This window comes from Salvelinus namaycush, chromosome 12, assembly GCF_016432855.1.
Source record: "Salvelinus namaycush isolate Seneca chromosome 12, SaNama_1.0, whole genome shotgun sequence".
Lineage (NCBI taxonomy): Eukaryota > Metazoa > Chordata > Actinopteri > Salmoniformes > Salmonidae > Salvelinus > Salvelinus namaycush.
Window position 1 is genome coordinate 16,420,029 of NC_052318.1, and position 21,227 is coordinate 16,441,255.

Genomic DNA, 21,227 nt, shown 5'->3' on the forward strand with positions numbered 1-21,227 from the left:
AACCCTAATACCTAACCCAAACCTTAAATACATTTTTGTTTTCATGAATCTGTACAATATTTAGACTTTGTAGTTGGCCTATTAAGTGGAAATTGCTTAGTTCTGCCTCCAGGATAAGACTTATCCCAATTCACGTTAACCTGCATGTCATACTGGACAGATGGGATCAGTCGTCTTTCTATCGTTTGCCTTCTCAATCTGAATGCCTTGATATGCCACGTCATGTCATGATATGACTCAAAGTATGTGAATCCAAAACCCAGACTCATCATGGGATAAAGATTAAACATATTGGTTCTCTTTCTCCAAAATATTTTCTCCTGATGCATTTAAATGAAGCTGTTACCAGATTGAGAAGAATCAAAAGGACTTTACATCCTAACAGTGTGACATGTAAATAATATGACATGATGGGTGGCAGGTAGCCTAGCAGTTAAGAGCATTGGGCCAGTAACTGAAAGGTCGCTGGTTTGAATCCCCTAACTGACTAGATTCAAAATCTGTCGATGTGTCCTTGAGCACTTAACCCTAATGAATCCTGTAAATTGCTCTGGATATGAGCATCTGCTATATGATGTAATCAGTATCAAATGTGATACATATCAAATATGCTATACAGATGTTGATACTAAGTACTTACAAAGTAACTATACATTGCCCCTCCAAATCCTGATACAATAATATACACGTCTAAGTGGCTTGCCTCTGTCTAATTTCTAGGTTTAAATTGAGTGAAGGGAGCGCTCTCCAGTGGGTTTGTTTGGGTTAGACTCACCCTGGAACAAGCAAGATTACACTGCGAGATTGTCATGGGACCGCTTCTTTAAATGCGCCTCTCACTTTCTCCATTTCCTACCCAGGGCTGACAAAGTGAACAAATTGCCCAAGAACACATCCATAATGTAGAGTGATGGAATGCTTTCTCTTTTTTCGTCATGTTGAAAGTGCGACGTGAGTGCTCCATCTTGCCCTGTGGATCAAATTAAAAATCTCAGCTGTCATTAAATTGACAGAGCGAGACCTTTTTTAGGACAGCTGTGTGGAGGAAGAGAAGAGTGAATGCAGCAGCAGAGAGGAAGATAGGAAGAGGGGGAAGGATTCCTCCAATTGAGGGACGAGAGAGCACACCTCTTATCAAGGGCCAAAGGACACATTTGAAGTGCACAATCAATTTATTTATGCAAACTTAATTTGAGTGTGTGCACTTTTTATAGTTGAATAGTTTTTATAGTTTTCAGCTAAGGTGTTGAGTTGACATTTGCTGCAGTTATGGTCAGAGCAACGCCCTGAATTCTCTACATTGGTGTCAGAAGTGGGGTAATGCTACTGTGAGGTCATCAAAGGCATGCCTGGGCATGAGGGACTTGAGATAAAGAAGTGTGGGGCACTCTTTTTGTAGGAAGGGGATAGTGTAGCGAACTTAATCCAGTTTGAATTTCTTGGTGTAATGGCTAAGCTGTTCAGTTGGCAGTCGTTGGACCCAGGTTTGAGTCTCGGTCGGGGCTACCCATGTATTCGCTCCAATACGTACAAATAGAGCTGTCCTTTTGAAAGAGTCAGGTCAGCACAGAGATCAATCAAAACTAGCCCAAACCACACCTACAGGGAAATTATAAAACTGGGGCGGGGACAAAAATGCAACCCCCCCATACCTTAGAGTACATGGCGCCATTCAGGACCTGCCCGTTGCGGATCCAGATGATGGAGGCAGCAGGCTTGGCATTGTCGGCGTGGCATGTCAAGTTGAGGGGGTCGCCGGCTCTTAGACTCACCACGGGAGCCCCCACAATCACAGGGTCTTCAGGGGGAACTGTGGGGGACGATAAAGATGAATTTAGTTCAATTGCATTGCATTCTGTAAAATGTGTACTGTTGTAGAGCAGTTAAAGGCTTAGTAGTTCACCTAAATGACATATTGGTTTTCTTACCCTGTAAGCAGTTTATGGACAAGGTAAAACAGCAATCCATGATTCATTTCGTTGACCTGGCCAATATTTGCCCCAAAACCAACGCAAGTATAAAAGGAAATCAATATGTTGTTTTGCAATTTCGATTAACTATCAATTTAAGAGGCATTGCTATGCCATTGTATGCCAACTCAGGTTAACACCTCTGACGTTTCAGTCTGATACAAAAATCTAGAATAAAATACGCTTAATTTCTGAGCAGCATGGAGGCTGCATTATGTAAATTCAATATAGTGCTAATCAAAATATTGTACACCATATTTGTTTTCAACAAGTAGCCTACATTTCAAATACACATGAATTGGTAAGAATATGTTTACACTTTGTGTTGCATAGAGGTTATACACCATCATCCTCAACCTTGCTGCTGCTTTGTGTGGTCTCTTCCCACTGGGCACACACTGGTTGAATCAAAGTTGTTTCCACATCATTTCAATGAAATTATGCTGAACCAAAGTGGAATAGACATTGAATTGACGTCTGTGCCCAGTGGGGTTCTGACACTTCCCACAGGTGAGCGATGACATATTGAGGCAAAAGAGGAAGCAGAAACTGGAGAGTCTGCCTCCGTTCATGCAGGAGAAACGGGGAACAAAAGAAAGAAAGGAAGGCAGAAAGGAAAGAAGGTAGCTAGTTGGGGAGAGCTTGGCCGAATCCAAGCTTGTGAATGGCACTGATTACTTTCTTGTTTGAAACCAGCTCTGATCACCCTCAATTTTATTCAAACTCCAGTGAATTATTGATTGAGCACTCAGCTCATTAGAGAGCAGATCTGGAGCAAGCCTGAATCAAAGGCAACATGCAGCTGGCACATCCTGAGTGCTTGGAAGAAAGAGAGTGAGGGAGAGAGAGAGAGCGAGAGAAAGCAGCATATGTAAATGCTCTCTCTCTCACTCCTTAACATGCTTAATATGCACTTCCATGCACTTCATATGTAACATATTACCTGAAACAGATACAAAACAAGGCATATCATCATCACCACCACCTCAATTCCATACTTACACATTGTTCACCACTACCGTCGCCTTCCACCACCTCTACTGCCTTCGCTGCGTTCACTTCATTAGCGTCATACATTTTCCTTCCCTCCCATGGGTAATTCAGGCGAGAGGTACAGTATAGCTTGCTAGCTCGCCACATGCAGACAAACGGCGGCAGCAGCAGGAGAGTTAAAGAGAAGATAATTTGATGAAGGTGGAGTTCGAGGGAGCTAGCTGGCTTCATTAGGGCCTGGACTTGGCCCCTTTGCTCATTACTCATCCCTCACAGTTGGGGAGAACTGATTAGAGCCCTGGCAAGCCCTTTCACCTTTGTCGGCCATCTTTGTTCAGCACAGTTACATTGCGACTCGTAGAGCAAGAGAACACTTCTGACTTCTGGGGGCCAGAGGAGGCGGAGAAGGTAGAATGGAATTCTCCAAAGAGGTGTCTGCCTGTTGTGAGAGTGACCGTGCTGCAGCCAATACCACTTCCGTTCTTATCTTCCACAATACGGCCATTGAAAGGATGACAGTTCCACAGTGAGCAATACCGTTCCATAGTGGCAAAGTGCTTTATGAGCAATGTTGGTCTATCTTTTTTTAGGTACTCATATCTCCTCGCACATTGTCAACCTTGCTCGGTTCAGATCAGTGTGTGAGGAAGAAGGATATTGTCATTTATCTGATAGTGTTACCTATCTAGAACTGATCAAGTTTCCCTCCAGTTTGAGGAACCGTGGAGCTATGAGAGTCTGAATGGTTTTTCGTCTAACCCCCCATAAATATAAGTGGAAATATCAGTGAACTTGTTTTCAGAGATATTTAAAAAGAGAGGGGGAGAACAGGAGAGGAAAGAATGGAGAAGCCAATACGTATTGAAAGGCCACAATGAGATATTATAGGGCGCATCAAAGAGTCATTCAACTTTACAGCTTTGAAGTAGTTCCAATGAAAGCTTAATCATCAAAAGAATACTAAAGGCGACTTTCAAAGGGAAAATAATGAATACTGTTAAGTAACCTTAGGAAGAATTGAAAAAGTGAAAGAGTAAATACTGAAAGGTTTCAACAACCTTCACCTTGACCAAAATCTGCACATTGCATTTTTTTCATCTTTTACAATCTGAATATGAAGACATTGCATGAATATCTGAAATGTTAAAAGTGAAACATCACTCACAGCTTGAATGGATACAGTGAGAATAAATGTTCATATTTTGGAATTGTAAGTCACTTGAAGTCATTTCATGAAGGTGATGCAATGGTGGAGTACCAGTCAAGAGTTATGTATCTTTAAAAAGAAACAGTACTCTAAAATCAAGTCATGATGAGGCAATTACCAGAGTTTTCCTCCCCGAGTTTCCACGGTAATTATGCCATCTGTATCTTACTGGGGGACTAGATTTGTTATTGTTTGTTATTGACAAGGATCAGATTGTAAAACACTGGTTGCCCTGTGTTGTACTGTGAAGTTGGAAGAACATTTTTCTTCACACATTTTTATTTCTTCCCTAATGAGAAAAGCGAGAAGGCAATAATGTCAGGTTGGCAAGCTGCATTTGGTTTGCTTTCAATCTCTCTTGGGCTGTGTCCCAAATGGCACCCTATTCCCTATTTAGTGCACTACTTTTGATCAGGGCCCAAAAAGCTCTGTTCAAAAGTAGTGCACTATACAGGGAAAAGGGTGCCATTTGAGAAGCAGCCTGGATGCTGTGAATAATTCAAGGAGCTCCTTTCTGTTCTGACTGGTGCAATACAGGAGGACCATTTTCAATATCTCTCGCTCTGTGATGCTAAATCAAGACACACTACAGCTGTCACTGGCACAACATATCACAAACAGGCACATTTACATTATTATCTGAGCACTAAACAAGCCGCTACTGGTAGCCATCTGTCCTTGCCTGCCTGCCTGGCTCTTTGTGCTGTCGGCTTCCTTTTCTCAGCCTAAGTCCTAAATGGCATCCTATTCCTTACTAAAGTGGACTACTTTTGGGAATAGGGAATAGGGTTCCATTTGGGACACAACCTCAGACTTGATATGAGCTGGCACTGGGATACACCAACAACACACACTTTGAGTGCGTGAACCAGCTAAGCAACATACCTTGGGGGTGTGAACCAGCTAAGCAACAGGCCTTGGGGGTGTGAACCAGCTAAGCAACAGTCCTTGGGGGTGTGAACCAGCTAAGCAACAGACCTTGGAGGTGTGAACCAGCTAAGCAACAGACCTTGGAGGTGTGAACCAGCTAAGCAACAGACCTTGGAGGTGTGAACCAGCTAAGCAACAGACCTTGGAGGTGTGAACCAGCTAAGCAACAGGCCTTGGGACCCATAAAGATCCTATTAAATCTCTAATTCTATGTTGGGAGCTCTGCATAAAATCCTGACCAGTGCAGTGAGTTCACCATCCCACCCTCCCAGGTCTTGTGTTGTGTTAACAAGTCGTCCGTCATGTCAGAGCTGAGGGCACAGGCCGGCATTTTTGCAATGGGTCGGCAAAGAAGCTAATACCGTGTGACTCATTACATGGGCCTAATTCACAACATCAGCAGTGATGTTTGGCCTTCAAAGCCAAGTTAGACCTCAGAGAGAAAGACAGAAGTAGAGGGAGAGAGAAAAGGAGGAGAGGGGGAGAGGGAGAGAATGGGGGGGGAGAAAGAGAGAAAAACATGAGGGCCTTCTCTCCAGTAACCCCGCAGAGGCTCAACCCATCATCATTACCGACATGTTTGTGAATGTGGCATGGTCTAATGGTTCCAAATTGATGATTTAACGTGGCCAGTCAATAGATTTCTCATGAGCTGGCCTACACAGAGGAGGACTAATCACCCCCTACTTTAATTACTGTCGCTGGGTGCTGGAAGTCTCCTCTCTCCCCCTTCTCTCTCTACCATCCTCTCTCTCTTTCTCTCTATCCACGCTAGGGCTTGGTTCTTTGTCACTGAATTACATTTTCTTTCTCTACGCTTGATTCACTGACCCCTTGGGAGGGACCAAAGTCATTCAGTTCTGTAGATGGGGAAAGGAGGGAAAATAGAGCAATTTCATTTCAGAAAAAAAACCAGAGGGGAAGGACAGCTTAGGGAAAATGTGACCCATTTTCAACTGTACCTGGATCTTGTTCTGAGATCTTAAGATGCCCGTCTCACAGGAATTGGCGGCCGGGGTGGATTAATCACCTTCATGGCGGGTTCACTGGCGGTACCACGTTTGTGCCTTTGCCATCGCCCTCTCACTTTTGGAACTTTAAGATGGATGACTTAATCAATCCTCTTCTTCATGTCAGCTGTTTGCATGCACTCAGCACACATTTTCAGAGCTCTCAGTGTATCCTTCTTGAACGTTCTCTCCCTCCTCTAAGGTCTCTCCCTCCTCTTGAAGCTGGAATCCTTAATGTTGAAACTGCCATGTCCGTTTGCGATATTACAACAACAAAGAAGTTACTGGAAGAACGAACACAGATTTTTTCCATTCGGACATCATTGCTAGAGCGATAGAATAGCAGCATATGTGCAGCATTTGTTTTTACCTTGATGCGTGACGCTCCCCTAGCACTCCCCACCTCTGCTTAGTCAACAAAACTAAAACAATAACAACGGCCGTGGAGCAGTAGAGTGCTGCTGTTCCCCCTAATGTGGATCTTTAAGGCTTTTCCCTCCACTTTCCCAGCGTTGATCTATGCCACTGTAGCCCTTCACTAGCTTAGACAGGGCCCACCCTGGGGCATTTGGTCCGAAATAGAATGACAATTACTTTGCCGTAAACAAATCAATTGAAATCTAATTGAACGAGTGAGTACTATGTCGCCACCGCCAACAAATGACACTACAGGAGATCGGCAATACAATTCAGCAGTCCATTTGTGTCTCTGCACGTCATAGCAGGGTGACTTGCCAGAGTTTGACTGTCACACCGTCACACCGTGCCTTAGTGAATGTTCCCTCCCCAGATAAGAGAGATGCCACTGAAGTTAATTAAACTATGCTTAATTTATATGGGAATGTAACGGGTCCCAGAGCCCAAGATAAGGAACAATTATAAGGAACAATTTGTTTCACCGCTCTGGCTGGAGACTCCTGAGGGGCACAGTGTCAACTGATGCACAGGCAAGAGGAGAAAGGAGGAGAATTAAGACATTATTTCTTAAAAAGACAGAGAAAGACTTGTGGCCATGCATCCCCTCCCTCCCATGTGAATCCATGACAGATGTAAAGCAATTATCAATTTATTACTGCAAAATACATTTAAAGGTGTCAAAAATTTCAGTCTCTCATGAAGGTAAGGATTTGTTGTGCCAAATACGAAGCAGCGAGAAAAAGACAGAGAAAGACTTGTGGCCATGCATCCCCTCCCTCCCATGTGAATCCATGACAGATGTAAAGCAATTATCAATTTATTACTGCAAAATACATTTAAAGGTGTCAAAAATTTCAGTCTCTCATGAAGGTAAGGATTTGTTGTGCCAAATACGAAGCAGGGAGAAAAAGACAGAGAAAGACTTGTGGCCATGCATCCCCTCCCTCCCATGTGAATCCATGACAGATGTAAAGCAATTATCAATTTATTACTGCAAAATACATTTAAAGGTGTCAACTGCCATTAGCCACGTTTTAATTAGGAGGAAAAGTGAATCATCTGTTTTACTGGGTTTATCCGTAAAAACATTACAATGACATCAGATTGTATTACTGTTGATGATATCTGGAAATGTGCATGTACACCCTGGCCCATCTACAATTGCTAGCTCCAATTCTGACTTGCGCTCTGAAATCTGCATCACTGATTTCTGCTCTCGTAAAAGCCTGGGTTTTCTGAACGTTAACACTAGAAGCTTATTACCTAAAATGGATAAATTGAAAGTATGGGTTCACAGCTCCAATCCAGATGTGTTGGTCATTACTGAGACATGGATAAGAAAGAGTGTTTTGAATACTGGTGTTAACCTTTCTGGTTATAACCTTTTTCGACAAGACAGATATTCCAAAGGTGGGAGAGTGGCAATCTTTACCAAGGATCACCTTCAGTGCTCTGTTGTCTCCACCAAGACTGTCCCCAAACAATTTTATTTGCTGGTTTTAAGAATTAAACTTTCAAATAGCTCTTTGTTGACTGTTGCTGGGTGTTATCGTCCTCCATCAGCACCGGCCTGTACCCTACCTGCCCTAAGCTCTCCTGGCCCCTTACACTAAGTCTGAATTTGTCCTGCTAGGTGACCTATTAAACCACCTGACCAAGTCCTAAAGTAATGGGATTCGCTAAATCTTTCTCAGATTATCACCAATCCCACAAGGAATGACTCCAACACCCAGAAATGCTAATCTCCTCAATGTTATCCTCACAAATAATCCTGATAGGTATCAGTCTGGTGTTTTCTGTAATAACCTTAGTGATCACTGTTTTACAGCCTGTGTTCGTAATGGTTGCTCAGTGAAACGTAATGGTTGCTCAGTGCTCCAGACCACTGCAGGGGGGAGTTAGAGCACTCATTATGAATTTGGGAACCCAGCTGTCACCAGCGACAGGTGGCATAACGTCAAATTCGTCATTGGAACCAATCATGTTGAGTTCCAATGACGGTTGATGGTTCCAATGATGGTTCCAATGACGAATTTGACGTTATGCCACCTGTCGCTGGTGACTTTCTTCAGCAAAGATGTCTGACAAAAACATTACGGTGGAAGCAAATGTAAGTAATTATTACATCATAACGAGTCAAGCAAAAAATTTACAATTGAGAGGAATATGTTAGTTAATGCAGACAAACGATTGTGCATATTATTTTGTCATAAAGTACATTTACGAAAATCGCTATTTAGCAAGTTTTTTCCCAGTCATATCCAATACCAGGTGTATCAAACTCCATTCTTTGAATGATTCTGTGTCTGCATGTATGTATTACCATTATACACTTCAACAGTGTTTACCACTCCTGCTCCTGGGACATCAATGATTCCACATTCTAACTATGCAATAGACTAGAAACATGACTAGAAACAAGTAAAGGCTGATTTGTAATTCATATATACAGAATAAAACAGTACACTACACTTCCTATGCATATCAACTCCCTTCATCTGCATTAATTTGAGGAGGTTCTCCCAGCCATGTGGACGATTGAAAACAGGGAAGCAAAGTTTGTTTGTCACCAGAGCGGTTTAGAGCATATTACTATTTGCCAGACCATATGGCAGACCTTCATACAAACTTGCTATGGTGAATCCTTGACGCACAACCGAATAGTGCTGCCATATCCTGCCAGCACACCCACAAGCGAGCCACTCGGAGAATGATGCATGGAAGAGGGCGAGGATGGAGATGGGAGTAACAATCCAGGCTATTTGCTCTGAGACCGGCATAATAATGTAATGAAACAAGCAGGGAGCAGGTATCGACCCCCTACAGTCTAGCCTGAAGTCCAGCACGTTATCAACTGTGCCCAAATGTATTAATTGGGGTTGGGGCCGATTGTGGCTAAAAACACTTTATCAATTGGAATCTTTAACAAGTGGACAGGGGAAAAGTATTATTATTAGTTTTTCACAAGCGTAGCAGGCTGTGAATTCTGCTAGCAACGTTTCTAGGATGGGCTGTTGGCTGAATAGACTATTCAACCTTTACTAAAGAATTGTCTAATTGTCTAATAGCCCCCCCTCCCCAACTTGCAACAAATCATTTGTATCTACCTTTCCACATCTACCTACACACGGTTAATGTTCTGGGGGGAAAATATATACAGTATATAATATATATATTGGTCATGGCTCCCGAGTGGCGCAGCGGTCTAAGGCACTGCATCTCAGTGCAAGAGGCATTACTACAGTCCCTGGTTCGAATACAGGCTGTATCACATCCGACCATGATTGGGAGTCCCATAGGACGGAGCACAATTGGCCCAGCGTCATCCGGGTTTGGCCGGGGTAGGCCATGATTGTGAATAAGAATTTGTTCTTACCTGACTTGCCTAGTTAAATAAAGGTTAAATTTAAAAAACAACTGGCGGCAACCGCAGTGCAATCAGTAGGAGGTGAACAGTGGCTGGTGCTGAAAATACAGTATTGCACACCAACAGATGGAGAAAACCTACACCAGTCGAGCAATTCATTTCAACAATAATTTTAATTTGACTTTACAAACAACAAGAGGGCTTAATTGGAGTCTATTTCTTCAGAGCTTAGACCTATATAAAATAACTTAACTGGCTGGGGTAGGCTATGAGGCTTAACAGCCTAATAGAAGTAGGATTTTTTTTATTAGGCCTACTTACAATTGCAACTCGTCAAAAATGTAGCATCCTACATAAAACAATAATTTAAAGAAAAAAAGTCTGCACGTTCTGTAACGTCCTGACCAGAGTTCTTATGTGTTTTGCTTGTTTAGTGTTGGTCAGGACGTGAGCTGGGTGGGAATTCTATGTTGTGTGTCTAGTTCGTCTGTTTCTATGTTCAGCCTGATATGGTTCTCAATCAGAGACAGCTGTCAATCGTTGTCCCTGATTGAGAATCATATATAGGTGGCTTGTTTTGTGTTGGGGATTGTGGGTGGTTATTTCCTGTCTCTGTGTTTGTGTTCTGCACCAGATAGGACTGTCTCGGCTTTCACGTTTGTTGTTTTGTAATGTTTGTTAATGTTCATCGTTTATGGTTTAATTAAACATGTTGAACACTAACTGCGCTGCATTTTGGTCCTCTCCTTCATCCCAGGAAGAAAGCTGTTACAGAACCACCCACCAAACCCGGATCAAGCAGCGGGTTAACGGGCAGCAGCGACAGCAGCAGTGGTTCAAGGAGGAATGGACATGGGAGGAGATTCTGGACGGAGAAGGACCCTGGGCAGAGCCAGAGGAGTGTCGCCGCCCAAAAGCGGAGCTGGAGGCATCTAAAGCGGAGAGGCGGCATTATGAGGCGCTAGCAAGGCAGAGCGGCTGGAAGCCCGAGAGGCTCACCCAAAAATTTCTTCGGGGGGGGGCTAAAGGGTAGTGTGGCGAAGTCAGGTAGGAGACCTGCGCCAACTTCCCGGGCTTACCGTGGAGAGCGAGAGTACGGGCAGACACCGTGTTACGCAGTAGAGCGCATGGTGTCTCCTGTACGTGTTCATAGCCCGGTGCGGGTTATTCCACCTCCCCGCACTAGCCGGGCTAGAGTGAGCATTGAGCCAAGTGCCATGAAGCCGGCTCTACATATCTGGCCTCCAGTACGTCTCCTTGGGCCGGTGTACATGGCACCAGCCTTACGCATGGTGTCCCCGGTTCGCCAACACAGCCCAGTGCGGGTTATTCCACCTCCCCGCACTGGACGGGCTACGGGGAGCATGCAACCAGGTAAGGTTGGGCAGGCTCAGTGCTCAAGGGAGCCAGTACGCCTGCACGGTCCGGTATATCCGGCGCCACCTTCCCGCCCCAGCCCAGTACCACCAGTGCCTACACCACGCACCAGGCTTCCAGTGCGTCTCCAGAGCCCTGTTCCTCCTCCACGCACTCTCCCTGTGGTGCGTGTCTCCAGCCCAGTACCTCCAGTTCCGGCACCACGCACCAAGCCTCCTGTGCGTCTCCAGAGCCCTGTACGCACTGTTCCTTCTCCCCGCACTCGCCCTGAGGTGCGTGCCCTCAGCCCGGTACCACCAGTGCCGGTACCACGCACCAGGCCTATAGTGCGCATCGAGAGTCCAGTGTGCCCTGTTCCTGCTCCCCGCACTAGCCTTGAGGTGCGTGTCTCCAGTCCGGTACCACCAGTTCCGGCACCACGCACCAGGCCTACTGTGCACCTCAGCAGGTCAGAGTCGGCCGTCTGCCCAACGCCGTCTGCCCTGCTCGTCTGTCCAGCGCCGTCTGAGCTGCCTGCCTGCCCAGCGCCGTCTGAACTGCCTGCACTGCTCGTCTGCTCAACGCCGCCTGCACTGCTCGTCTGTCCAGCGCCGTCTGAGCTGCCTGCCTGCCCAGCGCCGTCTGAACTGCCTGCACTGCTCGTCTGCTCAACGCCGCCTGCACTGCTCGTCTGCCCAGCGCCGTCTGAGCTGCCTGCCTGCCCAGCACCATCTGAGCCATCCGTCTGCCCAGCGCCGTCTGAGCCATCCGTCTGCCCAGCGCCGTCTGAGCCATCCGTCTGCCCAGCGCCGTCTGAGCCATCCGTCTGCCCAGCGCCGTCTGAGCCATCCGTCTGCCCAGCGCCGTCTGAGCCATCCGTCTGCCCAGCGCCGTCTGAGCCATCCGTCTGCCCAGCGCCGTCTGAGCCATCCGTCTGCCCAGCGCCATCTGAGCCATCCGTCTGCCCAGCGCCGTCTGAGCCATCTGTCTGCCTAGCGCCATCTGAGCCATCTGTCTGCCACGAGCCATTAGAGCCGCCCGTCTGTCCCGAGCCATTAGAGCCGTCCGTCAGTCAGGAGCCGCTAGAGCCGTCCGTCAGTCAGGAGCCGTCAGAGCCGCCAGCCAGTCAGGAGCCGCCAGAGACGCCAGCCAGTCAGGAGCCGCCAGAGACGCCAGCCAGTCAGGAGCCGCCAGAGACGCCAGCCAGTCAGGAGCCGCCAGAGACGCCAGCCAGTCAGGAGCCGCCAGAGACGCCAGCCAGTCAGGAGCTGCCAGAGACGCCAGCCAGTCAGGAGCTGCCAGAGACGCCAGCCAGTCAGGAGCTGCCAGAGACGCCAGCCAGTCAGGAGCTGCCAGAGACGCCAGCCAGTCAGGAGCTGCCAGAGCCGCCAGCCAGTCAGGAGCTGCCAGAGCCGCCAGCCAGTCAGGAGCTGCCAGAGCCGCCAGCCAGTCAGGAGCTGCCAGAGCCGCCAGCCAGTCAGGAGCTGCCAGAGCTGCCCTACAGTCATAAGCTGCCCTACAGTCATGAGCTGCCCTACAGTCATGAGCTGCCCTCCAGTCATGAGCTGCCCTCCAGTCATGAGCTGCCCTCCAGTCATGAGCTGCCCTCCAGTCATGAGCTGCCCTCCAGTCATGAGCTGCCCTCCAGTCATGAGCTGCCACTCAGTCCGGAGCTGCCACTCAGTCCGGAGCTGCCACTCAGTCCGGAGCTGCCACTCAGTCCGGAGCTGCCACTCTGTCCGGAGTTGCCTCTCTGTCCTGAGCTGCCTCTCTGTCCTGAGCTACCTCTCTGTCCTGAGCTACCTCTCTGTCCTGAGCTACCTCTCTGTCCTGAGCTACCTCTCTGTCCTGAGCTACCTCCTAAATCAGGTGGGGGCCTTGGGGAGGATTCTTAGGCCAAGGTCGTGGGCGAGGGTCGCCACTCAAAGGACGCTAAGGAGGGGGACAAAGACAGTGGTGGAGTGGTGTCCTCGTCCACCGCCGGAGCCGCCACCGCGGACAGATGCCCACCCAGACCCTCCCCTTGAGTTTTAGGGGTGCGTTCGGAGTCCGCACCTCAGGGGGGGGGGGGTACTGTAACGTCCTGACCAGAGTTCTTATGTGTTTTGCTTGTTTAGTGTTGGTCAGGACGTGAGCTGGGTGGGAATTCTATGTTGTGTGTCTAGTTCGTCTGTTTCTATGTTCAGCCTGATATGGTTCTCAATCAGAGACAGCTGTCAATCGTTGTCCCTGATTGAGAATCATATATAGGTGGCTTGTTTTGTGTTGGGGATTGTGGGTGGTTATTTCCTGTCTCTGTGTTTGTGTTCTGCACCAGATAGGACTGTCTCAGCTTTCACGTTTGTTGTTTTGTAATGTTTGTTAATGTTCATCGTTTATGGTTTAATTAAACATGTTGAACACTAACTGCGCTGCATTTTGGTCCTCTCCTTCATCCCAGGAAGAAAGCCGTTACACGTTCGAACTAAAACTATGTAACTAATAATGAAAAGCGCACATTTGTAAATCCCAAACTCTAAAAGTAATTGGAAAGGTAGATACAAATGATTTGTGACATTGTAGTTACAATAAAGAATGTAAACAAGATGTAAGCAAGATGCTGTGTTTTTATTTACAGTAGTGATGGACAACTGGAGGCATTTTGAAAACAGGTTTTCAAACACTTGCTTTCACAAACTGTAGCACTGTACTGTAGCAGGTGTAGCCCATCATGCAAATGTTTCCTATTTGCAGGACAACATACTTTTTATAGCCCGGCTACTGTAGTGAAAATCCCTAAACTTGCAATGTATTCAATGCTTAAATACTTTAAAGTGTTACATTTCTAACTCAAAACATCAGTACAGTATTTCTTCCTCAACATCTTTATGCTTTCGTTAATAAAATAACAAGAAAATGACATTCAAATGCGGATGTTTATTTAAACTACATTTTAGTTGCACTTCCACCCAGCTCCACGACCACAGGTAAAAACTTTCTGATATAATCAATGTATTTGTTGCATTGTTGTATCGTCAATTTCTCTAGCCAAAACATCTTGATAGCCTTGACCAGTTCATCTTTTCTTGTCGGCTTGGCAGAGTTACGGATGAATGTTTTCAGTTGATGCCAAACAAGTTCGATCCAGTTGAAATTAGGAGATCTAAATGTAGAGATGAACAAAATATATTTTTAGATATACTGTAGGCCTACTGTAGGTGTTGTAGGTCTTTTATTTATTTACTTATATTTATTGAACCTTTATTTTACGACATAAAGGTCATCTTACTCTGCTGGCGTCTTGACCGAGTTTATGCCCTCATTTGCAATGCAAACCTGGGCGGCAGTGTGTTTTAGGTCATTGTCTGCATTTGGAGAAGAAAAAAAGACATTTAGCCTAACAGCCAACATTTGGTACAATAATAGAAATATACATGTAAATAGGCCTAAACGTAACAAAAATATTGCTATAATCCTACTTTGAAAGAAACGATGTGGTCCCAGAAACACCTTTCTGACATAGGGTTCAGCATATCTCTTGATGATTTCTTCCTCAAAGAAATCTCGAGCCACGATACCTGAAAAAAGAGGCAAGAGTGAATTATTGTGGAACACATAATTCACAACAATATTTTATGTACCTTAAATAGCCAAACTTACCATCAATATTCAAATATGGGCCTGGTCCCTGGCGAGAAATTGCTCCCACATATGGAGTTTCAGAGGATGCTTGGGACTCGGCTTGCTTGATCTTCTTCCTTTTTTTCTGCAGAAATTTTGAGCAATTTGCTCAAGGGCCACGGTTGATTCGTCTGTGAAGATGACGTCATTGAATGTCTCACCAGCTTTGATCCTTGGGCCTGCAGGACGTGAAGGTCTTTGTTTGTCAGACAAATGAGTACTTGAGGTCACCGAGAAAGTCTGGACATGGCCTGCTCTCCCTTATGTAAGGAATTAGGCACTTTCCCATGTTTACTACAGTATGTATTGTAGGCTACGTATACTTGTCAGACTACATAGTACCCTAATAAACAAATGCAGGTGGCTTATTTCTTCAAAATGCTTCAATTAAATGCTTTATTATCCAAATGTAAAAGCATATACTGTACAGTAATCAAATCAAATCAAATTTTATTGGTCACATACACATGGTTAGCAGATGTTAATGCGAGTATAGCGAAATGCTTTTGCTTCTAGTTCCGACAGTGCAGTAATATCTAACAAGTAATCTAACAATTTCACAACAACTACCTTATACACACAAGTGTAAAGGAATGAATAAGAATATGTACATATAAATATATGGATGAGCGATAGCCGAACGGCATAGGCAAGATGCAGTAGATGGTATAGAGTACAGTATATACATATGAGATGAGAAATGTAGGGTATGTAAACATTATATAAAGTGTCATTGTTTAAAGTGACTAGTGATGCATTTATTACATCCAATAATTATTAAAGTGGCTAGAGCTTTGAGTCAGTATGTTGGCAGCAGCCACTCAATGTTAGTGATGGCTGTTTAACAGTCTGATGGCCAGTACTGTATTTCTTCTTCAGCATCTTTATGCTTTTGTTAATAACATAATGATAAAAATACTCTGTCAAAATGCAGATGTTGATTTAGTTATGGATCCATAACGAATTACTATGGGAATAAATATCACTGATTTACAGAAAAAAATTAACAAGGTTGTCTAATGTTGTTTATACACCTTGTGGGTGGGGGCAATGGTTCAAAGAAATGGGAATAATTCCATATTAAGGTGTTGTGCAAGGCTAAATAACATGTGAATCAGACTGAGATACTGAGCAACAGCTTCTATCACCAGGCGATCAGACCGTTGAACAGCCATCAGTAGGTGACTACCTGCCCGGTACTCAGCTCGGAACCTTGAGACTAATGCCCCATGTCTATAGAGTCATTGAACACTGGTCACCTCATATTCTGTATACTGTTGTTTATTCACTGCGTATGTACAGTTGAAGTTGGAAGTTTATATACACCTTAGCCAAATACATTTATTAAACTCAGTTTTTCACAATTCCTAACATTTAATCCTAATAAAAATTCCCTGGCTTAGGTCAGTTAGGATCACCACTTTATTTTAAGAATGTGAAATGTCAGAATAATAGAGGATTATTTATTTCAGCTTTTATTTATTTCATTTTTTTATTTCACCTTTATTTAACCAGGTAGGCTAGTTGATAACAAGTTCTCATTTACAACTGCGACCTGGCCAAGATAAAGCATAGCAGTGTGAACAGACAACAACACAGAGTTACACATGGAGTAAACAATAAACAAGTCAATAACACAGGGGAAAAAATGAGTCTATATACATTGTGTGCAAAAGGCATGAGGAGGTAGGCAATACATAGGCCATAGGATGCGAATAATTACAATTTAGCAGATTAACACTGGAGTGATAAATCATCAGATGATCATGTGCAAGTAGAGATACTGGTGTGCTAAAGAGCAAAAAAGTAAATAAATAAAAACAGTAAGGGGATGAGGTAGGTAAATTGGGTGGGCTGTTTACAGGTGGACTATGTACAGCTGCAGCGATCGGTTAGCTGCTCAGATAGCAGATGTTTAAAGTTAGTGAGGGAAATAAAAGTCTCCAACTTCAGCGATTTTTGCAATTCGTTCCAGTCACAGGCAGCAGAGAACTGGAAGGAAAGGCGGCCAAATGAGGTGTTGGCTTTTGGGATGATCAGTGAGATATATCTGCTGGAGCGCGTGCTATGGGTGGGTGTTGTTATCGTGACCAGTGAACTGAGATAAGGCGGAGCTTTACCTAGCACGGACTTATAGATGACCTGGAGCCAGTGGGTCTGGCGACGAATATGTAGCGAGGGCCAGCCGACTAGAGCATACAGGTCGCAGTGGTGGGTGGTATAAGGTGTTTTAGTAACAAAACGGATGGAACTGTGAAAAACTGCATCTAGTTTGCTGAGTAGAGTATTGGAAGCTATTTTGTAGATGACATCGCCGAAGTCGAGGATCGGTAGGATAGTCAGTTTTACTAGGGTAAGTTTGGCGGCGTGAGTGATGGAGGCTTTGTTGCGAAATAGAAAGCCGATTCTTGATTTGATTTTGGATTGGAGATGTTTAATATGAGTCTGGAAGGAGGCTCATTTCATCACATTCCCAGTGGGTCAGAAGTTTACATACACTCAATTAGTATTTGGTAGCATTGCATTTAAATTAATTTAAATGTTTTAACTTGAGTCAAACGTTTTGGGTAGCCTTCCACAAGCTTCCCAAAATAAGTTGGGTGAATTTTGGCCCATTCCTCCTGACAGAGCTTGTGTAACTGAGTCAGTTTGTAGGCCTCCATGCTCACACACGCTTTTTCAGTTCTGCCCACAAATGATCTCTAGGATTGAGGTCAGGGCTTTGTGATGGCCACTCCAATACCTTGACTTTGTTGTCCTTAAGCCATTTTGCCACAACTTTGGAAGTATGCTTGGGGTCATTGTCCATTTGGAAGACCCATTTGTGACCAAGCTTTAACTTCCTGACTGATGTCTTGAGATGTTGCTTCAATATATCCACATAATTTTCTCTCCTCATGATGCCATCTATTTTGTGAGGTGCACCAGTTCCTCCTGCAGCAAAGCACCCCCACAACATAATGCTACCACCTGATGCTTCACGGTTGGGATGGTGTTCTTTGGCTTGCAAGCCTCCCCCTTTTTCCTCCAAACATAACGATGGTCATTATGGCAAACAGTTCTATTTTTGTTTCATCAGACCAGAGGACATTTCTCCAGAAAGTACGATCTTTGTCCCCATGTGGAGTTGCAAACCATAGTCTGAATTTTAATGGTAGTTTTGGAGCAGTGGCATCTTCCTTGATGAGCGGCCTTTCAGGTTATGTCGATATAGGACTCATTTTACTGTGGATATAGATACTTGCGTACCTGTTTCCTCCAGCATCTTCACAAGGTCCTTTGCTGTTGTTCTGGGATTGATTTGCACTTTTTGCACCAAAGTACATTCATCTCTAGGAGACAGAACGCGTCTCCTTCCTGAGCGGTATGATGGCTGCGTGGTCCCATAGTGTTTATACTTGCGTACTATTGTTTGTACAGATGAACATGGTACCTTCAGGCATTTAGAAATTGCTCCCAAGGATGAACCAGACTTGTAGACGTCTACAATTTCTTTCTGAGGTCTTGGCTGATTTCTTTTGATGTTCCCATGATGTCAAGCAAAGAGGCACTGAGTTTTAAGGTAGGGCTTGAAATACATCCACAGGTACACCTCCAATTGACTCAAATGATGTCAATCAGCCTATCAGAAGCTTCTAAACCCATGACATAATTTTCAGAAATTTTCCAAGCTGTTTAAAGGCACAGTCAACTTAGTGTATGTAAACTTCCGACCCACTGGAATTGTGATGCAGTGAATTATAAGTGAAATAATCTGTCTGTAAACAATTGTTGGAAAAATGACTTGTGTCATGCACAAAGTAGATGCCCTAACCGACTTGCCAAAATTATAGTTTGTCAACAAGAAATTTGTGGAGTGGTTGAGAAACGAGTTTTAATGACTACAACCTAAGTGTATGTAAACTTCTGACTTCAACTGTATATACTGTATTCTCGACATAGCTCATCCCAATATGTTTAATACTGTACACACCATTTTCTTTTCCAAATGATATACTGTCTATACACACCACATATTTATATTCTGGATTCCCACACATTCTTGGATTGTTATTTCTTGATTATTATTTGTGTATTTGTATTGTATTTGCGAAACATTCTACTGAACTGCTGGAGCTAGTAACATAAGCATTTGGCTGCACCTGCCTTAACACCTGTAAATCTATATATGCGACCAATAAACTTTGATTTGATTTGATAGACAATGAAAAAGGCCCTTCATATGAAGTGTGATCAGATCCATTCCCTTCATGAACTGGCTCCTCTCTGATATTCAGCTGTCATACACGCCTTTTTAATCTGTAGTAGACAATGAATAGGGCCATTATAACACCATTAATTCCTTATTAAGGTGTTAAATACTACTTATTAAAGTGTAATAGAAAATTAATAAGACTCTCCATGTGAGGTATGACCAGATCTTTCCCCATATAGCGCTCGGCTCCTAACTGAGTGCCGTGGGCCGGGCGGCACGCTGAGACAGACATGCCCCGGCTGGCACGTCATTAGGAAATGATAGACACCTCCCTAGAATCCCGCCATGCTCCGAAACACCCAACAGATATGGCCCAGTGGCCCACAACGCCAATCCCTCAAACCACCACAGCTCAACAGAGAGGAGAAAAAGTGAGAGTGGGGAGTATTAGAATTCTGCTTGGATGAGCTGCACTTTTCTCTCCACTGTCTAGTGTTCTCAATCTACCGTGACAGTACAAAAGGATGAAAAATGGCAGAGGAGGAGGCAAGCTGAAAATACAAATGATCTCCTATCGGCGTTTCTATTAATGCAGTTTACATCCTAATTTGTTTGGGTCCTGATGCTGTAATCACTCTAGGGCTCAAGACAAATTAGATGAGCTTTATTCAGGCTTGTTTATAAGACAGACAGCTCCAATTTTTATCAAACCTATTTCAATCCGTTTGGAGAACAAAAGATTGCTCAAACTGTAATTGTCCCACGTAGAGGCTGTTGTTAGGTGTCACCTTAATACAAGAAATCATCTTAGAATCATCCGTCTTCGTATGGGATGAAAACTTCAAGAAAGTGAATAGAGGTGAATGTCAATGACCCCATGCCAATAACATTAATCTGGACGGCCTAATCAATACAAGTGCTAGCTCTCAAATCAATAGATGCTGTATTCCCAGACCACAGGACGTTGGTGGCACCTTAACTGGGGAGGACGGGCTCATGGTAATAGCTGGAACGGAATAAGTGAAATGGTATCAAACACATCAAACACATGGTTTCCATGTGTTTGATGCCATTCCATTTGCTCCGTTCCGAACATTATTATGAGCAACCCTTCCCTTAGCAGCCTCCTGTGCCCAACATGCTTATTGCTTGCAAATTATCCATCAAATACAGAACCAGATCAAGGCAATAAATAATAAACAGTGTCCAGTACCAAATAATACAAATACATTATTCAAAATCAACATAACACTTCATTAATTAATGTTTTGTAACTCAACCAATTCGAGCTAAAATGTGTAATTTTCCTAGCATCAATATATGAATATAGGCCATATATCAACAGGCTTTACATTCAAAAGTTCCACTTACAGATCTTTAACACACAGAACAACCAAGTGCCCTTCCCATTCTAGTGCTCGTTTACCTAGCCTGGGCCACTGCTGGTTTTGAGATTAAATAAAAGGCAGATTGGTAGGATGGGAGGATGTTGGGATGAGGGATTAAAATATCAGCTCGCTGTGTATGAGAGGGCATCAATCACCATAGCAAGGTTACTACAGTGACAAAAAAACAGCCACTGTGGGGGAAGAGTTTGGACGGTTTGGGACGCCAATGTGCAATGGCTCTATGGATGCAGGAGAGAGGCAGCCTTGTAGATGAGGCGGTGTGTGCTGCTTCTCCTCAGTTTGATTGATCTTTTATTGTCGGTATAGAGGGTGATTACCTCCAGTAGGCATAAAGGCTAATCCATAACAAGTGACAGTAATAACCACTAAGCTGCTGAGGGGAGGGAAAATCCTTTTTGCTCTGAAAAGCCCTGGTTAATCAGCCCAGAGGTAGCCAGAGGTTCACAGGGGACGTATAGAGTCTAGATGTGTGTGTAGACTTGTCAGGGAAGGGTTAACTCATTGTTTTATTTAGCACTATTTTACTGCACATCAAGGTTGATCTGAGCTTTTCATTCACTTTCAGCCACAGGGGCAGGTTGTTTTCAAACATGGCACTTGTGAATTGAAGCTTACAGTTTGCTTCTGAGCCAGTGCTAGAGGTATTTTAGTAAGTCTTGCAAAAACGCATTATCAAATTTTTTGGGGTATCACAGGGTTAAAAGCAAGTGACT

At 44.3% G+C, this 21,227-nt stretch overlaps 1 protein-coding gene across 1 annotated transcript in view; it reads right to left on the bottom strand.

Annotated features, from left to right (window-relative positions):
• The window catches only part of LOC120056781 (kin of IRRE-like protein 3), a 163,259-nt gene that overhangs the window by 102,814 nt on the left and 39,218 nt on the right, over positions 1-21,227 (bottom strand). The window contains exon 4 of the mRNA XM_039004987.1: positions 1,653-1,810. Coding sequence (XP_038860915.1) covers positions 1,653-1,810 — 158 coding nt within the window. The remainder of the gene's footprint in view (positions 1-1,652; positions 1,811-21,227) is intronic.